At 36.1% G+C, this 24,608-nt stretch overlaps 1 protein-coding gene across 1 annotated transcript in view; it reads right to left on the reverse strand.

Annotated features, from left to right (window-relative positions):
• LOC131800976 (protein serrate-like) overlaps positions 1-24,608 on the reverse strand; it is a 103,148-nt gene that overhangs the window by 29,207 nt on the left and 49,333 nt on the right. Inside the window, exons 9-12 of the mRNA XM_059118881.1 lie at positions 22,039-22,482; positions 16,955-17,082; positions 3,149-3,296; positions 2,844-2,981 (exon numbers count right to left, since the gene is read on the reverse strand). Coding sequence (XP_058974864.1) covers positions 2,844-2,981; positions 3,149-3,296; positions 16,955-17,082; positions 22,039-22,482 — 858 coding nt within the window. The remainder of the gene's footprint in view (positions 1-2,843; positions 2,982-3,148; positions 3,297-16,954; positions 17,083-22,038; positions 22,483-24,608) is intronic.

Consider the following 24,608-nt stretch of genomic DNA (forward strand, 5'->3'; position numbering starts at 1 on the left):
TGCAATATAGGACTCATTAAAAAAAAAAAAAAAAAAAAAACACCTCCAAATGTCAACCAGTGATACCAACAGTTATTTAAATATCAAATTTCAGAATTTTATCTCTTTTTCCTTCACTCAATACCGACTATAGTACCATTTAGTACTTTTCGTACAAATAAAGGACGCCTTTAAAAATACACCCCCATATGACCAGACTTCACATAAACATCATCCTTATACGAAATTGCGAATACCAAATTAGGTACTATTTAGTACTTTTCGTACAATTAAAGTACATATCTTAACCCGGACACCAACCGTGACATCTACATCAAATTACAGCTCTAATCCGTCACCCAATGTCATATATCAATCGCAAATACCTACAGAGACCTCAATATAAATTTTCCGGATTTCAGCTATGTAATTTCCCTATTACCAAATTTAGTACCTTTTAATACTTTTCGTACAATTAACCCAGACACCAACCGTGACATCTATATTAAATTTCAGCTCTAATTCGTCATGTCATATATCAATCGCAGATGCCTACAGAGACCTCAATATAAATTTTCCGGATTTCAGCTATATAATTTCCCCATTACCAAATTTAGCAGCACTTAATACTTTTCGTACAAAGTGTACCACACACATTTCCAAAACAACCCCCATATTCCAATTCCATATATAAACAGAGACCTCAATATCAAATTTCGGGATTCCAGCCCTATCCCTTCACCTAATACCATATTTAGTACCATTTGGTACTTTTCGTACAATTATAGTACACCTTCCCAAACCACCTTCATGTCTTAGACACAGACACCAAAAAGGGCCCCGATATGAAATTTCAGGATTTTAGCTCTACTATTTCACCCAATATCAAATTTAGTACCATTTAATACTTTTCGTGCAGATATGGGACACATTTCCAAACGACCCCCCATATCTTAACCTCAAATACCAACATTTATTTGAATATCAAATTTCTGAATTTTATCTCTATCCCTCCACCCAGTATCATATTTAGTACCATTAAGTACTTTTAGGATAGGTTAAGATATGGAGATGGTTTGGTACTTTTCGTACAATTATGGTATCCATTTCCAAACATAATTGTACGAAAAGTCAAAACCATAGACACCAACAGTGATTTCAATATCAAAATTGGGGAATCCAGCCCAATTCATTCATCCAATTTCAAATTTAGTAGCATTTAGTACTTTTCGTACAAATATAGGACACAGTTCCAAACCAATGCCAAATCCCAAACACAGATGCCATCAGTAATCTAAATAACAAATTTGAGCATTATAGCTCTATCCCTTTACCCAATACCAAATATACTACCATTTGCTACATTTTCGTTCAAATATAGTACACATTTCCGAAAACACCCCTGTATGTCCAGGCTAAACACGAACAGCGGCCCTAATACCAAATTTCAGATTTCAAGTACTATCTCTTCGCCCAATACCAAATTATGGGAGCTATAGCTATATCTGAACCGATCTTCACCGAAATTGTCATACTACTTTCTAGACTCAATTCGGACGTATGTGCCAAACTCCATCCCATTTGAGCAAATATTAGACGTTTGGTGCACAATAAAGGGTAAATCGGACGAAGATATATATGGGAGCTATATCCAAATCTGAACCGATCTCGATAAAATTTAACAAAGGTATTTCTGAGCTGTATTTGATACATTTCCCCAAATATTGTTGTTACAGAGTGCATATTACGGCTGCGGAGGACAAAAATAACAAATCGGATGAACAATATCTATGGGAGCTATAGCTATATCTGAACAGATTTCTATCAAATTTGGCATACTTATTTTCAGGTCCAATTTGGTCGTACGTGCAAAATTCCATACTTTTTTGGGCTATTATTAAAGGTTTTGTGCACAATATAAAGCAAATTGGACGAAAATATATATGGGAGCTATATCTAAATTTTGACCGATTATTTCCAATTTCGATAGGGTTCGTCCTTGGGTCAAACAAATGTTGTTTGGAAAATTTCATCTCAATCGGATAATAAATGCGATCTGCATTTTGTTCACAAGAATACATGGAGAGACGGACGGACGGAACTATGGGTCCTTTTGTTTCTTACAAACAAATGCACAAAGACATAATACCCTGACCACCTTGTGGTGTAGGGTATAAAAAAACAAAATTTTATTCTCAAATGTTCCTAACAATTAATGTCACACTTTTAATCCCTTTTCTTTTTAATCCTGTGCAAAAAAGCGGTTAAGATTAAAGGCAAAAACGGTGATGAAATACAAAAGACTTAAGACACAAGCACCTATTGGGCGCCAAACATCACACGTGTAATAGAATATTCAATATTTTGTGTTTCCTCACTCTAAACTGTTACTCAATACTTTATTCAACACCATTGGATGAAAAAGGGAGAAGATTAATTTCAATGCTTTAACATAAACAATTTTCCAGTTGATTGGCAAAATACAAGGCCTCTCACACCACAAAACAATTCTTCAGAATTTTAAACATGAAGCTCTTATTGCCGCCGTCATCGCCACCAATGTAGCAGCAACTTGAAATGGGTTATTAATTTTAATCAAGCGTTAAATATCTTTTTTTTACGGCAAATGTTTCTTAATTTTATGATTAAGTGATTAATTTTGCTTTTTTTGCAAAAGAAGGCCTTCACCAGTGCCAGAGACTAATCACCGGCAGTCTAATTCAAAATGAAAACCAAAAGAAGAACAAAAAAACTCCGTTTTGTTAAACAACAATGTCCAACAGATTTAACCAAAAAAAACCAAAATTCTCACACTTCAAACTTCGAAAAATAAAAATAACAACAACAACAATGTGAAAACTTACTGTGCTCACAAAACGTTCCCGTATAGCCAGCATGACATTTACAAAAGGTGCCCACATCAACCATTTCGCATGTGCCATGTCCCGAACAGGGCAAACTTTTTGATGAATCAATGATGGTGGCATTGGCGAAACATCCATCTGGAAATTGCACAAATACAAATAACGATTTTTTTTTTAAAAAAACATTTTTAAAATTTATTTGTGCTTCTTCTTCCTCTGCTCATTATTTTCTTGAAATATTAATCATATGTACTCAATTTTTAAGGGGAAAGGGTAGTTGTGGCGATGGGGGACAAAATACTTACCATTACAATGTGGCTGATTGCAGAGCGGTCGTATCTGTTCACAGTGCTTGCCCACTCTTCCCGGTGGGCAGTGACAATAGTAGCTACCTGGTGTGTTCAAGCAGCGGCCCTCCAAACAGGGTGACGGTGTACAATGGTCATTGGCCTCCTGAAATGATGAAGAAAACTATGAAGTTGAAGAGCAATTAATTTCATTATTTGAAAAAAAATGACGTCATCATTTAAAATGTAATGCTAGTTTTTAATTCGATATTTTATATGAAGGGGGAAAATAGGTGGAGGTGTAAACCATCGTAATAGAATGATTTTAAAATGATTACCAAAGAATAGAATAAAATTCAAGAAGAGTCTAAGATCCTTTAGAAGTTTTCTTTGAAATAGGTGATAATTATACCCTCAGCCATATGGCAACAGAGGGTATATATCATTTGATACGGTCAAAACGTGCCTAGTCGAAATAACGGTTAAAGACCATAGGTATTTGGATAAAATCCGTTTCAGAACATTGGGAGTCGATCTAGCGATGTCCCTCCATCTGTCTGGCTGGCTGGTGAGCACGATAACTCTCGAAGGGAATATCCGATTTGGTCCAAACTTGGTACGTCGTAATATTTTTGTCAAACTTAGATCGAGTTCGGATATGGGCAATCTCGGTCCACTCATTCTGGCACTTCCCCGACAAAATATCGAAATTATTAAAAAATTTAGTTTTTGCACAGACAGAAAAATGATAAGCCGATTTTGCTCCAACTTTGCAAATCCTAATATTTGCTTTAAAGCTAGGTCAGGTATGAAAATGGACAATGTCCCCCACAAAGGGTCAATATTTGGAATAATTACAACTCTTATAAAATGTGATATGAGAGTTCGATTGTCTTCAAATTTCACACATCCCAATATTTATTTAAACCCAAGGTCTGGCGTTGAGATGAAATATATCGGTCCACTTCTTCTGGTATCTCCCTCACAAAAGGTCGAAATTTTCAAAAATTATATTTTCTGTACAGAAAGAGCAACGATAATCCGATTTTGCCCCAACATTGCATATCCTAATATTTGCGTCAGTGCTAGGTCACGTGTGAAAATGGACATTATCGGTGCACTCCATCAAGCACCTCCCGCACAAATGGTCAAAATTTTGAATAATTACAACTCTTATAAAATGTGATGTAAGAGACCTTCTTCAAAATTCACACATAATAATATTTATATTAATCCAAGGCCTGGTGTTAAGATGGAATGTATCGGTCCACTCCTTCTGAATCGAATCGAAATTTTGAATATCCATTAAGCTCATAAAACGCGAAATTAACATCGGATTCCATTTAGACTTGGCACATCTGAATATTTCTATCGGCGCAGGACCTATTAAAAAAACGGTAGAGATCGGACCATTCCTTCTGGTACCTCCCCCACAAAGGGTCAGAATTTTGAATAACCAAAACATTTATAAAATCCGAAAAAAGCATCAGGTTCTCTTTATATTTCACACATCCCATTATTTCCATTAACTAAAGATCCGTTGTGAAGATTTTGAATATCCATGAAGCTCATTAAAAGCGATATTGGCATCCGATTCCATTCAAGATTTGGTACATCCCAATATTTCCATCAACACAACACAATCCAACCTGGCACGTCGCAATATTTATATCATATTTATTTAGGTCCGATACGAATTGGCCCATTACTTCGGCATAAGGGGTTAAAAATTTGAATAATCATAACAGAAGTCTAAATAGTTTCAATTAATCGAACATTGGCTGAGGGTATAAATCTGTCGGAAAAACCGACCGATACTTTTTTACTTGTTTTTGGTATCTTTTTCAGTATCTAATACTGAACATTTTTTTCCTATTTTATGCGAATAAATGATAATAAAAATGTTCAACTTTTTTGGGGAAGGTGCCACCAGGAGTGGATCCTGGTTGAGAGAGATCTTTTGATATACAAAGTTCGAAAAGAATTGCTGACTTTTTCGCATACATAAATTCTGAAAATTGTAACCCTTTGTGGAGGAGTTATCAGAAGGGGTGGGCCGACATCTACCACCTTCACACCAGACAATATTTCAATATTTCTACTAAAAAGGGTAGAAATATTAAAGCGTGTGAAACTTGATATAATAATTATTTAAAAATTTGACCCGTTGTGTGGGAGGTACCAGAAGGTGTGGTCCATAATATCACATCTTTATACCAGCTTTTGTGTTGGTAAAAATATTGAGATATGCAAAATTTGAAGAAAATCGGACCCATATATCACATTTTATAGAAGATAAGATTATTCAAAATGTTGACCCCTTGTGGGGGAGGTACCAGAAGGAAAAAACCGATGCATTCCATCTTCTTACCAGATCTTGTGTTGGTGGAAATATTAGGATGTGCCACATTTGAAAAGGATCATTTCGCCTTTTATGAGCGTTATGGTTATTTACAATTTTTAACCGTTGTGGGCGAGGTACCAGAAGCAGTGGTCCGTTCTATCCGTTCTTGATACCAGGTCTTGTGTTGATAAAAGTATTGAGATGGGATGAATCAGCTCTAAAAGCTATATGGTACCAAATATCATTGTTGTCGAAAGCATATTACGGATGTGTGCGGACTTAAACACCAAATCGGATGAAACATATATATGAGGTCTATAGCTATATCTGAACCGGTTTTTTCTTATCAAATTTGATTTGCTTGTTTCTAGACTGAATTTTTGAAAAATTCAGGTCATTTGGACTGATATTGGCCATTTGGTGCACAATTAACCCGAAATCGGTTGAATATATATATGGGAGCTATATCAAAATCTGAACCGATCCTGATAAAATTTGGCGGAGATATTTCTGGGCTGCATCTGATATCTGATCCCAAACACTATTCTTTTGGGAGTGCATATTACGAATGTGGGGGACTTAAACACCAAATCGGATGAAACCTATATACGGGAGCTATAGCTATATCTGCACCGATTTTCACCAAATTTGCAGTACTGGTTTCTAGGATGAATTCAGTCGGATGTACCAAAATTCACGTCATTTGGACTGTTATTTGCCATTTAGTGAACAATAAACCCGAAATCGGTTGAAGATATATTTGGGAACTATATCCAAATCTGAACCGATCTTGATAAAATTTGGCAGAGGTATTTCTGGGCTGCATCTGACATCTGATCCGAAACATCATTTTTGTGGGGTGCATATTACGAATTTTGGGGACTTAAACACCAAATCGGATGAAACCTATATATAGGAACTATAGCTATATCTGAATCGATTGATAGACTAGAAGGCAGTCGTCTTCCATAGACAAGAAGATGGTCGCCTTCTATAGACTAGAAGACGGTCCTCTTCCATAGACTAGAAGACGGTCCTCTTCCATAGACTAGAAGACGGTCCTCTTCCATAGACTAGAAGGCGGTCTTCTTCCATAGACTAGAAGGCGGTCGTGTTGAACAGACTAAAATACGGTCGTCTTCCATAGACTAGAAGACGGTCGTCTTCCATTGACTAGAAGACGGCCGCCTTCCGTAGGCTAGAAGGCGGTCGTGTTCTATAGACTAAAAGACTGTCGTCTTCCACATAGACTAGAAGGCAGTCGTCTTCCATAGACTAAAAGACGGTCCACTTCCATAGACTAGAAGACGGTCATCTTCCATAGACTAGAAGGCGGTCGTGTTCCATAGGCTAAAAGAGGTCGTCTTCCATAGACTAGAAAACGGTCCTCTTCCATAGGCTAGAAGACGGTCGTCTTTCATAGGCTAGAAGACGGTCGTCTTTCATAGGCTAGAAGACGGTCGTCTTTCATAGGCTAGAAGACGGTCGTCTTTCATAGGCTAGAAGACGGTCGTCTTTCATAGACTAGAAGACGGTCGTCTTACATAGGCTAGAAGAGGGTCGTCTTCCATAGACTAGAAGATGGTCGTCTTCCATAGACTAGAAAACGGTCGTCTTTCATAGACTAGAAGACGGTCGTCTTACATAGGCTAGAAGATGGTCGTCTTCCATAGACTAGAAGACGGTCGTCTTTCATAGACTAGAAGACGGTCGTCTTACATAGACTAGAAGACGGTCGTCTTACATAGGCTAGAAGAGGGTCGTCTTCCATAGACTAGAAGACGGTCGTCTTCCATAGACTAGAAAACGGTCGTCTTCCATAGACTAAAAGACGGTCCTCTTCCATAGATTCGAAGACGGTCGTCTTCCATAGTCTAGAAGACGGTTGTCTTTCATAGACTAGAAGACGGTCGTCTTCAATAGACTAGAAGGCAGTCGTCTTCCATAGACTAGAAGACGATCATCTTCCATAAGCTAAAAGACGATCATCTTCCATAGATTAGAAGACAGTCGTCTTCCATAGACTAGAAGACGGTCATCTTCCATAGACTAGTAGACGGTCCTCTTCCATAGACTAGAAAACGGTCTTTTTCCATAGACTAGAAGACGGTCGTCTTCCATAGACTAGAAGACAGTCCTCTTCCATAGACTATAAGACGATCCTCTTCCATAGGCTAGAAGACAGACGTCTTCCATAGAATAAAAAACGGTCTCCAACAGAGTAGAATTCAAGACACTGAATAGGTTTTCTAAAGAATTGAGGGTCTTTCTGTAGTAGAAGACCCTGAAGATGTCTCCCGGAATACTATTTTCTATTAAACGGGCCCTCATGAGATATTGTAGGGAAGCGAGAACGCTCAAGGGGTTTCCATAGAAAAGAAGAGCCTCAAGGAGGTTTGCTATAGATGAGAAGGCCCTATTTGGGTTCTCTATAGAAGGGAAGACCTTAAAAAGATCTCCTATAGACAGAAAACCTTGAAGTCTTCTTTTATAAATTACAGATATTCTGCATAATACCTCTCCAGGTTTTCTTTAGAGGGTTTCCATAGAAGCGAGAACGCTCAAGGTGTTTTCATAGAAAAGAAGAGCCTCAACGGGGTTTTCTATAGATGAGAAGGCCCTATTTGGGTTCTCTATAGAAGGGAAGGCCTTAAAAAGCTCTCCTATAGACAGGAAAATCCTGAAGTCTTTTTCTATAAATTACAGATATTCTGCAGAATACCTCTCCAGGTTTTCTTTAGAGGTTTTCCATAGAAGAAGACACCGTAAAGAGTTCGTGTATGGAATTGAACTCTCTGAACATGTCTTCTGTAGAATAGGAGGCCCTGTAGAGTTTTTTTAGAAATATAAAACGCTCAAGAGGTTTTCTGTAGAATAGGATACCCTGAGGAAGTCTTCAATGATATAGAAGATTTATAAGAAGCCTTTTATAAAATAGAAGACCCTTTTAAGGTAGAATTATATAGAATACGTTCAAAAATATAAGTAAGTCATAAATCCCCTATCAGAAAGTCCGACTGATTTGAAATGGCGGAAACGATTTATTTAATATGTGAATCAGCATTTTTATATTGCATTTTAAATCTTCTATTTCTAAAAATCTCTCAAGGAAGTTACAATATTTATGGAGGAAATTAATTTGAAAAATTCAGAAACAATATCAAAATCAACAAATTCGATTCCAATTCATTTCCTGCGTCCACCGTGAATTGCCAAAAGGCATATTGGAAAAAGTAGGAAATATAACAAAACCGTTTCGGCCAGAGGTTATTGTTGTTGAGATTCCTGAGAACAGAGGATTATTCATATGGAAAAAACAAAAAAGAATTTACAAATCATGGTTAGGAAACACAGGCTATGAAACAAATAAAAATCAAGGTTTACATTTATGTGACAGTGAAGCATTTGAAACAGATAAAATGATGAAAAGAATCAAAGAATGTCAAAAATAATTAGTTAAAATTTAGATGACGGAACGCTCCAATTCTATTCATGAGGAAAAAAGAAGAAGCTACCCTGATGCCAAAAAAATAAAATAGTTATTTAATATACAGCCACACGTAGCTCAATCATCATCATCGTCATCATTTGTAACCTAAACTGGGGATTTTAAATCCCTCCCGCCTCACATAAAAAATGAAACAAACACGTGAGAAAATCGTTAAGATAAGCAAAGAATCAAAACGGCTGCTACAGCAGCAATAAAACAGAAAACGGAAATTGAACCGAAAAAAAGTGTTAGTCACTCTGGGTCACCAAAAAACCTGAACGAATACCTGAACACTCCTCACCACCCTTAATCCAGGTTTTATAAATACATTTATGGACTTTGATTTTGTCTTCAGGCATTTGGAACATAAATTCGAGAGTCATTCCATTTCTTGGACATTGCCATTGGGGAGCAATGTCTGTAGTGTGTATATGTGTGTGAGTGTGCGCTCGTGTGTCGCCTTTCTTCCCCTCTTTATTTCATATTCTCATCACAATTGATTGCCCGTAATGCGATTAGTGTTAAAAGGTATTAAAGCATCAAATTCGTGTGACAGATACTGCTGTATCATACATACAACAATAACAACAAAAACAGTAATAACAACAACAACAATCGCGTTGTCATGTTTGTGTTGTGTGTTGTTGATCGCATTCACTGTGGCCCGATCATTGCCCGTCGTCCAACATACGTCCAACACACATTGTGTCGAATTGCAGCTCTAGCTCCTGTCTTGTTTGTTGGTCGGTTGGTCTGTCTTTCTTTTTGGTTGTCTTTGTTGGACAGGGTGTTTGTTGTGGTTGTTTGTCTCTCAAGATTGTTGGCTATTTTGTCCATTGATCGTTCCTTAATACGCATGCAAAAGAATAACGCAGTTATGAGACATTTTCCATGGATGGTTTGAACAGTGGTTAGGCACAAGATTTGGAATTTTGGTGTCAGCTAATCAAGGTTGCCAAATAAAATATATATAATTGATGATTATATATCTTTGGTAATAACTTATCAAGCACCTATGCTATATATATGTCCTGCGGAAATTGAATTTAGGCTCACAGTATCCCACATTCGTATATAACAGTTCCGACTGATTTATTGATGATTTGAGTCGGTGATCTGATATAGTGTTAGGGATAACAAGTAAAGAAGCTGTAAGTTCGGCCGGGACGAACTTTGAATACCCTCCACCATTTGGTACAAATTTGGCAATTTCCAAAAAAAAAAAAAAAAAAAAATTAATAAAAATTCTGTTAAAATCTTAAAACTACCGAATGTAGCCGTATATTAGGGTCTAAACGACGACGTGGACCTGCATAGGAAACTTTTGTCACAAGCCATTATAATATTCAAATGCAAAACTTGAAAAAAGATATGTTTATAATGTAGCTAAAATAATAAAAATAGCAAATATAAGGAGGTACCATGGGGGTTATAAAACGTGGACCTGCACAGACAATTTTCTGTCATAGGCTGTAGTATTCATTACGAACTTCAAATATTAAATTTGAAATAGTTCCGGTAAATAAAGACTCTTAAATCATCAAAATACCCAATATCGGGAGGTACCATTATATGGGGGCTATACGAAGACGTGGACCTACATGGCTCATTTTCTGTCTTAAGCCGTAGTTTCTATTACGAACTTTAAATACCAATTTTAAAATAATTCCGGTAAATAATGTCGCTAAAATCATCAAAATACCGCATATCGGGAGGTACCGTTATATGAGGGCTATACAAAGATGTGGACTTACATGGCCCATTTTCAATACCAAAAGTAAAATTTTATCAACCTACTTTATTTCGTTCGGAAGCTAGAGTGATTTCCTCAGACGGACAGACGGACGGACACTGTTAAATCGACATAGAATTTTATGCTGATCAAGAATATATATACTTTGTGGGGTCTAAAATGGATATTTCGAGATGTTACAAACGGAATGACAAACTTAATATACCTTCCATACTGTGGTGGAGGATATAAAAATTTTTAAGTTGTAAGTCCCAAAATGTAATATATGACTGTAAAACTGAACTTTATTCCAGTAAATTGGGATCCTATGTCTGTCCTCTTGTGTTGTGTCTACGTTCTGGTCGGCTGTAACCCTAAAATACATTTTTAGCCTATATATATTAGGTTAAGCCAGAATGCCAGAATCCCATTGAGATGCAATTTTCCAAACAACATTTGTTTGGCCCAAGGACTAACCCTACTAAAATTGGTTAGAATTGGTTCAAATTTAGATATAGCTCCCATATATGTATCTTCGTCCGATTTCGGGTTAATTGTAAACCAGATGGCCAATATCTGTCCAAATGACCTGAATTTTGGACCAACCGGTTTTAGTCTAGAAGCAAGTACATCAAATTTGCTGAAAATCGGTTTGGATATAGCTATAGCTCCCATATATACGTTTCATCCGATTTGGGGTTTTAAGTACCTCACATTCGTAATATGCATGCCAAAAGAATGATATTTGGTACCAAATATTAGATAAATCCCAAAAATACCTCTGCCAAATTTTATCAAGATCGGTTCAAACTTGGATATAGATCCATACATACCTTTATCCGATTGCAGGTTAATTGTGCACCAAATTTCTAAAATCAGCCCAAATGGAGTAAATTGTGGCATTTCCGATTTCAGCCCAGAAGCAAGTACATCAAATTTGGTAAAATGCACTCTACAACAATGGTATTTGGTACCAGATAATTTTTGGAGCTCAAACATACCTCTGTCAAATTTTCGAGATCGGATCAGATTTGGATATAGCTCCCATATATATAGGGTGAAATTAAAAAACTACAACAAAGTCAAGCGGCACATTTTTTACATTTTATTGAATGAAAGCAAACAATGTCGGAAATAGCATCAAATTTTAGAATAAGTTTAGATTTGTTCGAATTGGTCACCTTTGGCACAAATTATGGCCTTCAAAAGGCCAATGAAACCGTTACACGCTGACCGAATGTTGCTCTGCGGTATTTCGGGCCATTCCCGGCTAAGCGCTTGCTTGAGGTTATCAACACTATGGAATTTTTTAGTGCCAACCTTGCTTTCCCGAATACTCCAGACACAATTGTGCCCTGGAAATGAAGCGAGGAACCTCATTTTGTAACCATTTTTGGCTGGAGCGTTCTGAGTGCGATGGTGCTGAATGTTTTGCGTGCCCAAGGCTTTAATACACCCTCTAGAATATTTTCGCAATAATATTTGGCATTATTCTGATGCCACGGTCGATTAATACGAGCGGAGAGCGACCATCGGCTGTTATGGCGGCCCACACCATCATCATGTGAGGCGTTTGAGTTCTGGTGGTCAACCGAAGGTGCACATTTTCAGCTGACCTCAAATTTGGCAGTTCACCACCTTCAGCCAAGCGAAGCAACTCTTAAGCTCTTATGAGCCTATTTTTCGGAATTTCAATGGCTTTACCCTGAGCTCATTTTTCAATATTTGCGCATGGAATATTGCGATATGTTCAGCTCACGAGCGATTTTTCGGCCACGGTGACGCGGGCTTCGATCACGTCGCTTTTTATACCCTACACCACAAGGTGTTCAGGGTATTATGTCTTTGTGCATTTGTTTGTAACAGGCAAAAGGAAACGAGATAGACCCATAGTTCCTTTTGATGATCTGCATAGAATCACATTCTGTATTTTTCTGAACAAAGTATAGTTCGCATTTATTATCCGATCCAGATGAAATTTAGCACAAATCATTTGTTTGTTCCAAGGACAAACCCTATTGAAATTGGAGATAATCAGTAAAAATTTAGATATAGCTCCCATATATTTCTTCGTCCGATTTGCCTTTCATTGTGCACCAAACGTGTAATATCAGCCCGAATAGTATGGAATTTTGCACATACAACCAAATTAGGCCTGAATATAAGTATGACAAATTTGATCGAAATCGCTTCAGATATAGCTATAGCTCCAACATATATTGTTCATCCGATTTGTTATTTTTGTCCTCCGCAGCGGTAAAATGCACTCTGTAACAACAATATTTGGCGAAATATATCAAATACAGCTCAGAAATACCTTTGCTAAATTTTATCGAGATCGGTTCGGATTTGGATATATCTCCCACATATAACTTCGTCCGATTTACCTTTTATTGTACACCAAACTTCTAATATTTGCCCAGATGGGATGAAATTTGGCACTTATGACCGAATTGAGTCTAGAAGCTAGTATGTCAAATTTGGTGATGATCGGTTCAGATATAGCTATAGCTCCCATATATATCAAATGGGCAATACAAGTCCGAATTTAAAAGATACAAATGCTTCGGCATATTTAGTCTTTTGAAATGTGGAGCTCCACTAAATTAGCAAAGTGGTTTAGGGTATCATAAAGTCGGCCCGCCCAATTTTAATACTTTCTTTACTGGTTTTATTTTATTTATTTATTTATTTTTTTTTTTGAAAAAATACTGCACAGTTTTTTTTCGCACAAAACTACAGTCCTTCAGCTAACTATCATCACCCAAGTTGCTGTGTATTCCACGGTCTACTTAAACTGTTTTTTTTTTGGCTCTTTGCCCGGTGTAGTTTCCTTTCCACCAACTTTGTGGCCAATGCTTCTTATGTATGACCAAAATGTATTGAAACCAATAAAGCCCACAAAATATGTGGCCGGTCATTCGTTGAAAGACTTAACGATCGATAATTTGTATGAAACAATGGCATTTGCTTTAAATTAAAACTCAATTTTGGAAGATTTGAGCAATTTAAGTTTTGTTATAAATATGCCACCACAATTGCCGGGCAGCCAGTCAGCAGCAACAGGAGGAACAACAAAGAATTTGTGGGCATAAATTATCAGATACTGTCGAATACCCAGCCGAAGAAAAAAAAAAAATAATTTGAGCTCATTTTAATTATTCCCAAAGTTGTTTTTTTTTTTGTTGTATTTTCATTGTCGCTATGGAAATTTATTAGAGTTTCACGAGGTGTTACTCTGCCTGCGATGGAATGGTATTCGTCCATTGCTACAATTTTATTATTCCATCAATGTTATGAATGTGTCACTCCCGATGTGGGCAGAATATTAAATATCTTCCTCACCACTCATTTGTCACCATCAACCTTATTTTCGTTTTGTTAATTGCTTTATTTTTTTGTGATTTTTTCGGCTGACATTCTTTTTTGTTTTCGATTGTTTTTTTTTTTTCGGTGGAAGAAGGTGTCGATAGAAACATTATTTAAATGCTTATTTATAGTTTAAATTGTATCGACCAAAAAGGTAATTTAAATTGTAACAATGTCATGCCCGCAAAATCGTGTTCCGCCGATTACTTACATATGTATGTGCCGTATGTGTATGTTGCTATGTGAAACATATAAATTAGCTGGTAAAGATGGGGAGTTTTTAAATGTCTGTTTGTTAAGAGACTTTAAAAAGGAAATATGTAAATGAAACAAAAGACTTAAGACACAAACTTTATGTTTTTATTATTGGCCGTGACAGTGATACGAAGTTTCTATGTTTGTGTGTGTGTATGTGTGTGAATGGTAAGAAGCTTACTTAGGAACCATAAGACATTCTCTCATTAGGGTATCACAACCAGCCTGCTACATAAATAACAGATATTCACCATAAACTTGGAAAATAATGGGAGTAAGGAGTTTATGGGGAAGACCGATTCCTCCAAGGGCTATATTAATGAAGCCAGCCAGTGACAGGTCTTCTGGCAAGGTCTACAAAAGAGAAACCTTACAGACACAGAATGACTTTTGGAGGTATTCCTAACACAGATGACCCGTCAAAACCATAGAAGATTTGTCAAACGCCTTCTACGCACGAATGATCCTCACAGCTTTTCCGATCATAGAATACCTATCCAAAGTCCTGCGGCTATGGAATACCTGTCCAAAACTTTGTAGCTATGGAAGGCGTCGGAGAAGTCTTCTGGTTACAGAAAACCTTTCAGATGTCTTCTAGCAATAGATGACCTACCGTCAAAACCATAGAAGATTTGTCAAACGCCTTTTACGCACGAATGATCCTCACAGCTTTTCCGATCATAGAATACCTATCCAAAGTCCTGCGGCTATGGAATACCTGTCCAAAACTTTGTAGCTATGGAAGGCGTCGGAGAAGTCTTCTGGTTACAGAAAACCTTTCAGATGTCTTCTAGCAATAGATTACCTACCAAAGGTCTTCCAGGCGCATAAGGTCTGTCAAAGGTCTTCCGATTCTATCCAAAGTTTTCTGTTTAGGGAAGGCCTGTAAGAGGTTCTCTAGGCACAGAGAACATGTCAAATGTTCTTCAGCCATAGAAGACCTGTCAAACGTCTTCTACGACCAGAAGGCCTGTTAGAGGTCTTTCAGCCACAAAAGACCTATTCAAAGTCTTCTGGTTATGGAGTACCAGTCCAAGGCCCTTTGGCTGGGCTTTTATGGTAAAAATCTGACAGGGAGAGGGCTCTCTGACCCTCTACAAATAAAGAAAACCTATTGGTCTTCTGTGGAGTAAGAGAACTTCTGGTCTTCTTTGGAGAAGAGAAGACCTTCTGGTAATCTATGGAGAAGAAGAGCTTCTTCTGATCTTCTATGGAGAAGACGACCTTCAGCTGGTCTTCTATGAAGAAGAAGGCCTTCTTCTGGTTTTCTGAAGAAGTTCTTCTGGTCTTCTATGGAGAAGAGAAGACCTTCTTCTGGGTTTCTATGGCGAAGAAGACCTTCTTCTGGGCTTCTATGGAGAAGAATACCTTCTTCTGGGCTTCTATGGCGAAGAAGACCTTCTGCTCTTCTATGGAGAAGAAGACCTTCTGCTCTTCTATGGCGAAGAAGACCTTCTGCTCTTCTATGGCGAAGAAGACCTTCTTCTGGGCTTTTATGGAAAAGTAGACCTTCTTCTGGGCTTCTATGGCGAAGAAGACCTTCTGCTCTTCTATGGAGAAGAAGAACTTCTGCTTTCTACGGCGAAGAAGACCTTCTGCTCTTCTATGGAGAAGACCCTCTGCTCTTCTAGAGAAAAGATCTTCTGCTCTTCTATGGCGAAGAAGACCTTCTGGTATTTTATGGAAAAGACTCTCTATGGAAATGAACTCCTGGTCTACTATGGAAAAGATATTCTTGGTGTCTATGAAGAAGACCTTCTGGGCTTCTATGAAGAAGAAGACCTGGTTGTCTGCTATGGAGATGAACTTCTGGTCTTCTATGGAAAGGACCTTCTTGTTGTCTATGCAGAAGAAGAACTTTTGGACTTCTGTGGGGAAGATCTTTTGGTTCTCTATGGAAAAGACCTGCCTGGTCTTCTATAAAGAAAACATACTTCTTTTCTAGAAATACGACCTTCTGCTATTCTGCGGAAAAGACCTTCTTCCTAAACCACTTCTATAACCCATTCAATTTTTTAAGACTCTTGATCTCGTTTTTAAATGTTCATATTCTCTTGCCTCTAGCTCCTATTTCTATTTCTCCATTTCATTGCACATTGTTACACCCCGAACCATAAATAATTGAAAATTCAATAATTTCCGAAAATTGTGCAATGCCATTTCAATAATTCGTTATACTTTCCATTATCAAAATGACAATTTTTGGGAGGTTCAAACAATGGAAATCTGTCAAGTTATGGAGCTGAAGGAGGCGAGCGTAAGACAAGCGAAGCTAAGTTTGCTTAAGACAATTGCCGCCGTGGTAATGCCTGTTAACACCATGTATGTGTCTTGAGTCTTTTGTTCTCACAATCAACAGACGAGGCAATAAAAGTCAACCATAAATAAATTGTATTCAATAGCGTTACAACGACAACTTGGACAATAAATGATACTTTGTTAAGCAGTTTATGTTTTGGCCATCATTAAAATCTCATTAATTTAACAAGGCGCAAAACAATGTAAACACCAAAATAATTTAATAAACATTAAAAACAAATTGTTGGCAAACATAAATAAAATGAAAAAAAATTGTTTCAAAAAGTCTTAAAAATCGAAAAAAAAGATAAATAAAATCTCCACAAACACACTTACCTCACATAATGTACCGGAATATCCCAGCGGACAAATGCAATTGAATTTACCAATCATGTCCACACATTCGCCACCATTACGACACGGCGAATTAGCGCATTCATCAATATCGATTTCACAATCACGACCTGTTCACCAACGGCCAGCAGCCAATATCAGCAACGACATCAACAAGTCGGCGACAACGATTTCCAGCCAATAACGAGAAACGAAAATGTAACCAAGAAAGCAAGAAGAAAAAAAAAATACCAAAAATTTCAAATACAAATAAAATTCATATCAAATTATTAACGGCATAACACAAAGGCGAGAAAAAAAAAAATAATATTGAAAGCATAAATAATTTCGAAATATCGAAGGAAAAAATGGAACAACTGTCAATTACAAGCAAAATTTAAAACGAGGTTGGTGAATAAAATTAAGTGTTTTGTAGTTATTGTCCGAAATATTTATGAGGGACTAGAACAAATGTTGTATTTTAGTAGTAGATGTATTTTAGAAAATGTAATATTTATGTCTGGAGTATCATCAGAGAGCTGCAAAGGGGACAAAATTGGTGTTTATATGTGATATGGGCCAACATTCGATAACAAGTATTAATTTTGAACGAGAGTCTGGTATATTGTCCAAAACTGGGTCTCAGTGACATTGAGAAAATCTCAGAAGTCTTATTAAGTTCGGACCAGAACTGCATAGTCAGCGAAGGTCATTTTAACTGTTGGAGTAGGAAAAATTGAACAGACCCCTCACCCCACCCCACCATAAAACGGAGGTATAAAAAAATTTGTAACTTCCTTCACAACACTTTCTCATATTCGTAAATCTTTTCTGACTGGTATCTGCCAGAATATTGGAATAAAATATACGACCCATTTTCAAAATCCATTATCCTTTAATTGTAGCAAATTTGACCAAGATAGAGTTCACGTTATTTTCTCTAGAGTTCTGAAAAACAACTGTACGTCCCGATTTTAGATTCAATCAACAATTTTGAATTTGTTTAGATCTACTTTGACATTTCAGGCTGCCAATTTCTACTAGCAAAGAAAATTGTATGTTGTTCCAGTATTTGCTATGGGCCCGAGCTTTTATCTCCTCATTCAATCATTTAATGACATTTTTTATTATACATATGGGTAGCCAAGCAATCTACAGTCTCTGAATTTCCAAAACAGAAAGAATTGTAGTCAGATGAAGTTTTGGAACGGCTCTGGGTTATTTAGACCCCAAACCGATTTTAATTCAGTTAATCTAGAATATTTGCCACATGGATGACCCTAAAAATATTTACTTGAAATATTCACGATTTTCGTTAGGAGGTCCTTGAAAAAATTCTTAAATTATCCACCTATTTTTGTGCAGGAGCTCCTTAAGAAAATATTATCAGAAGTCCTAGTTTTTGTTTAGGAGTTTTCTAACAAAAAGTTATAATACTAGGGTTTTTTTTCGGAAGATATTAAGAAAAATGTCTCAAAATATCTCGATTTTTGTCTGAAAGTGTTTTTTAAGTATTTTTTCTTTAGCAGACGGTCCTTGGAAATTGTTTGAAAAAAGGGGAGTGTAGAAAAAAAAGATTTTCCCATGATTTTTACTCCAGAAAGTACTCTTTTTTCTTAAAATATTCAAGTTGTTAATCTAGGAAGTCCCTAGTTTTTTAAGCATTCAAAAAGTTTTTGAAAATTTTTCCAGTTTTCAGTAAGTTAGCTTTCGTTGAATTTTTACTTAAAATATCAATTTTTTATATCTTAAGAATTTCAAGATTCTTTGCAAAGAATCATTAGGTCCGTTGAAAGTGCTCTTAAAATATTTTTCAAACAATCCACGATACCTTGAAGTCCTTGAAAATACTTTTCAAACAATTAATAATTTTTTGTATTTTTTGAAACCATAATTTTTAATAATATTGGAAGACTTTTAAATCCACTATTCATGAAAGCCCCGGATTCTTGAAGGTGCATTAAAAATCCACGATTCTTGAAGGTTCTTCATTTAACGCAAGATTTTTTGATTTTTTTTTAAAAAAAAATCTGCGATTTTATTGTTGCAAAATGGTCAGGCTTAATCCTTTTATTGTTGTTTTTATAAAAACAACGTTTGTTTATTAGTGGAGAACGATGGTAATGTTTACCAGGGGGTAAGGCAGGGAATACCTAGGTTTCGGTAAGAGCCACCAATCCTCATCAGTTCCCTTGTTTTTTGTCTGGGATATTCTCCCCAGAAGTTATTTTAAAAATAACTTCTATGACAAAAAAACATTTTTTACTCAAGTGACGAGATCGTAAGCTCAATAGAAGAGGAACCGCGATTTTTTGAAAATTATTTTATAAAATTCGTGAGTTTTTGAACATTATTTTATAAAATCCAAGGTTTTTTTTTTGAAAATTATTTTGTAAAATCCACTTTTCCGTTATAATATCCACGATTCTTGGAAGTCCTTGAAAAAAATTCTCACAAAATCCACGATTCCTGAAGGCCCTTTATAAAATGCACGATTTTTTGAATATTATTTTATAAAATCCACGATTGTTGAAGCACCTTTATAAAATCCACAATTCATGGAGTTCCTTCAAAACATTTTTTATAAAATCCACGATTTTTAAAGGTTCTTTATAAAACAATTCATGGCAATCCTTCAAAATATTTTTTATAAAATACACGATTCTTGAAGGTCCTTTATAAAAATCCACAATTTTTTGAAAATATTTTTATAAAGTCCACATTTCTTGAAGGACTTTCATAAAATCCACAATCCGTGGAAATCGTTTAAAAAAATCACGATTCTTGGAAGTCCTTGAAAATATTCTTTATAAAATCCACGTTTTTTTCGAGGTCCTTGAAAATCTTTTTTATTAATTCCCCGATTCATGGAATTCCTAGAAAATATTCTTTATTAAAGCCACGATTCTTGGAAGACCTAGAAAATTTTTTTTCAAAAAATCCAGGGATCTTGCAAATCCTAGAAAATATTCTTCAGAAAATCTTTCTTGGAAGTCCTTAAGAATATTCTTAACATTCCACACATCTTTTTAAAATCCGCGATTCTCAGAAATCTTTTTAAATATTTTTTTTCAATAAAATTCACTATTTTTAGGTGCCTTTGAAAACATTTTTGAAATTATCCAAGATTTTGGAAGTCCTTGAAAATATTTTTTATAAAATCCAACATTTTGTCCTTGAAAATATTTTCTTAATAAAATCCACTATTCTTGGATGTTTTGGAGTGCAAAGGGTTTTTTTGGAAACTCGAACTTTAAGGTTATGAAAAGTTCTAAAATGGTACTAAAATTCTCAAAAATATTGCCATTTAAACAGATACACCTCAAAACAGTTATGAGAATCAAATGGTACTAAATTTGGAACAGTTTGGTTTAGGGTGAACGGATGAAGTAGATATTTTGAAAACTTGTATTGGCGGTAGTTGGTTTGTGATAAGGAGGTGGTTTTGGAAATGTGTCCTACAAGTGCACGAAAAGTTTTAAATAGCGCTTTATTTGGTACAATTCAGTTTTGGGTGAACGATAGTGCTTACAGTTTGAAATTTGGTATTAGGGTCGCTGTTCATGTGTAACCTGGATATATGGATGTGGTCTCGGAAATGTGTACTATAATTGTACGAAAAGTACTGAATGATACTAAATTATGTATTGGAAAAAGTGATAGAGATATAATTTTGAAATTTGATATTACGATTACTGTTGGAATCTGAGTTTAAGATATGATGGTGGCATTCCCAAAACCACCGCTAAATTTTAACCTCAGATATCAACAGTTATCGTAATATCAAATTTCAGAACTTTATCTCTGACCCGTACTATAATTGCTCGAAAAGTACTAAATAGTAGTACAATTTGTAATGGGTGAATGGATAGGGCAGGAGCCATCGAATTTGATATTGAAGTCTTTGTTGGTTTCTGGAATTGTTGAAATGTGCACTATAATAGTACGAAAAGTGCTAAATGGTACTAAATTTTGGTATTGGGGGAAGGAAGAGAGCTGAAGTTGTCAAATTGTATATTGAGGTCTCTGTTGGTATCTGAAATTGAAAAATAGAACAGGTTTTAAAGAAACACGTAGTGCTAAAGTGCTAAGTGGCACTAAATTCGGCATTGGGTGAAGGGATAGTGCTTGAAACTTGAAGTTTGGTCTTTGAATGGATATTCATGTGTAGCCTGAATATATGAAGGTGGTTTCGAAAATGTGCACTATATTTGTACGAAAAGTACTGAATGGCACTATATTTGCTATTGGGTGAAGATATAGGGCTGGAGTCCTCAATTTTTGTTAGGAAAATATTGATCGTAGAATTTTTAAGAATATTATTATTTATTTATTTATTTTATTTATATTATTTTATTTATTTTTAGTTTTCTTTCCAAAAATTGTGGATTTTTTCAAGGACTTCTTAGTGAAAATCAAGAATTTTGTAAGGGATTTAATGACCGAAATTCATATGTTTTTGTGAAAACATTTTTAGGATTTCTTCTTACCTTCTTAAAACGCGATTCTGATATTTACAAAATCGTAGGTTAAAAATTAAACATTTTCTATTTAAACCATTTCAGCGACTTCTTCCCACACCTTGACATACTATACCCATTAACAAATATTTAAATTCACCTAAAAATAATTCAAGTTTTCCCCCAAAAAACAAGTATTACTTAATCAGTCAAAAATTTAAAACAACTACGAATATTTTCTCAAATTTTAAGATTTTTTTCTTTCAGTTCAGTTCACAGCCAATTCGAGTAACATATGAATTTGGAATCCGGCTAAAATGTAACACAACTACGCCAACACAAATAAGTCGTTATCCCCGCCAAAAGGCAAATGCAATACCGTGTGGCATTTTCAAAATCCTCTTAAAAGCAGAAAGCCAACCAAAAAACCAAGTCAACAAACAAAATCGTCACACCGATAACCAACTGAACTGGCAAAATGATCTACACTTGTTTCGAGAGCAAAAGAAAAAAAAAAATAGTTTATTTGATTAAGCCTCCTCTGTGGCTAGCCGGATGGCTGGTTGGCCATCGATTTGTGCAGATAAGTTGTTGCATTTGTTTTTTTGGTGTTGCATCGATACATACCTGTAAATCCAGTTGCACACAAACAGCGATAATCATTAACCAAATCTCGGCAAGTGGCACCGTTTTTGCATTGGCCCACGCAATCATCGAAATCGGTGGCACACGTTGGACCACCCCAACCCTCAAGGCAAACGCATGAAAACGAGCCGGGCAGATTAAGGCATTGGCGGGCATTTACACAGGGTCCCATCATGTTGGCCAATGTAAAATTGCCAAGGGTCGAGGAGGTGGATGAAGTGGACGATGAAGTACTTGAACTGGACGAGGAGGCCACTCCGGCATTTTTTTGCTGCGATGGTGGAGGATAACTCATTTCGCATTCGTTTACATCCATTTGACATACATCGCCTGTCCATTCGGTGGGACAAACACAACGGAAACCGCCGATTAGATCAATACAAGTGCCACCATGCTCGCAAGGTCCACCGGCACATTCGTCGATATCTGGAAAACAAGATCAGAAACGAATGTTAAACTCTGTCGATGGTTGTTATGGGCAAAAAAAATGGAAAAATGTGGTTGGGTGCCATGGAAATAGCCATCCTAAACGACACACACACACGATTAAACAAAATTCAAAAAATAAAGAAAGAACCAGTAAAGAAAGTTTTAAAGTCGGGCGGGGCCGACTTTATGATACCCTACACCATTTTGCTAATTTAGTAGAGCTCCGCATAACAATTAAACATTTTTATGGGAGAATTCAATCATACCCGCTATGATTATAATTTAAAGTTCAAATGACTAAATATGCCGAAGCATCTTTAAAATTCGGACTTGTTTTGCCCATTTGATATATATGAGAGCTATATCCAAATCGGAACCGATCTTGATAAAATTTGGCAAAGATATTTCTGAGCTGTATTTGATATATTTCTCTGAATATCGTTGTTACGGAGTGCATATTACGACTGTGGGTAACAAATATAACAAATCGGATGAACAACATATATGGGAGCTATAGGTATATCTGAACCGATCTTCACAAAATTTGACATACTAGCTTCTAGGCTTAATTCGGTCGTAAGTGCCAAATTTTATCCCATTTGGGCAAATATTAGACGTTTGGTGCACAATAAAAGGTAAATCGGACGAAGTTATATATGGGAGATATATCCAAATCCGAACCGATCTCGATAAAATTTGGCAAAGTTAGTTGTGAGCTGTATTTGATATATTTCCCTGAATATCGTTGTTACGGAGTGCATATTACGGCTGTGGGTAACAAATATAACAAATCGGATGAACAGTATATATGGGAGCTATAGCTATATCTAAACCGATCTTCAGCAAATTTGACATACTAGCTTCTAGACTTAATTCGGTCGTAAGTGCCAAATTTTATCCCATTTGGGCAAATATTAGACGTTTGGTGCACAATAAAAGGTAAATCGGACGAAGTTATATATGGGAGATATATCCAAATCCGAACCGATCTCGATAAAATTTGGCAAAGTTAGTTGTGAGCTGTATTTGATATATTTCCCTGAATATCGTTGTTACGGAGTGCATATTACGGCTGTGGGTAACAAATATAACAAATCGGATGAACAGTATATATGAGAGCTATAGCTATATCTAAACCGATCTTCAGCAAATTAGACATACTAGCTTCTAGGCCCAATTCGGTCGTATGTGCCAAATTTCATCCCATTTGGGCAAATATTGCACCTTTGATGCACAATAAAAGGTAAATCGGACGAAGTTATATATGGGAGCTATATCCAAATCTGAACCGATCTCGATAAAATTTAGCAAAGGTATTTCTGAGCTGTATTTGATATATTTCCCCAAATATGGTTGTTACAGAGTGCATATTACGGCTGCGGAGGACTAAAATAACAAATCGGATGAACAATATATATGGGAGCTATAGCTATATCTGAAGCGATTTCGATCAAATTTTACATACCAGCTCCTAGACTCAATTCGGTCGCATGTGCCATATTTCAATTCATTTGGGAAAATATTAGACGTTTGGTACACAATAAAAGGTAAATCGGACGAAGTTATATATGGGAGATATATCCAAATCTGAACCGATCTTGATAAAACTTATATTCTGATATTTATGAGCTGTATTTCATATATTTCCCTGAATATCGTTGTTTCGGGGGTGCATATTACGGCTGTGGGTAAGAAATATAAGAAATCGGATGAACAGTATATATGGGAGCTATAGCTATATCTGAACCGATTTTCACTAAATTTGACATACTAGCTTCTAGACTCAATTCGGTCGTAAGTGCCAAATTTCATCCGATTTGGGCAAATATTAGACGTTTGGTGCACAATAAAAGGTAAATCGGACGAAGTTATATGTGGGAGATATATCCAAATCTGAACTGATCTCGATAAAATTTAGTAAATGTATTTCTGAGCTGTATTTGATATATTTCTCCAAATATTATTGTTACAGAGTGCATATTACGTCTGCGGAGGACTAAAATAACAAATCGGATGAACAATATATATGGGAGCTATAGCTATATCTGAACCGATTTCGATCACATTTGGCATATTTATTTTCAGGCCTAACTTGGTTGTATATACAAAATTCCATAATATTC

The sequence above is a fragment of the Musca domestica genome, unplaced genomic scaffold (assembly GCF_030504385.1).
Source record: "Musca domestica strain aabys unplaced genomic scaffold, Musca_domestica.polishedcontigs.V.1.1 135, whole genome shotgun sequence".
Classification (NCBI taxonomy): Eukaryota; Metazoa; Arthropoda; class Insecta; order Diptera; family Muscidae; genus Musca; species Musca domestica.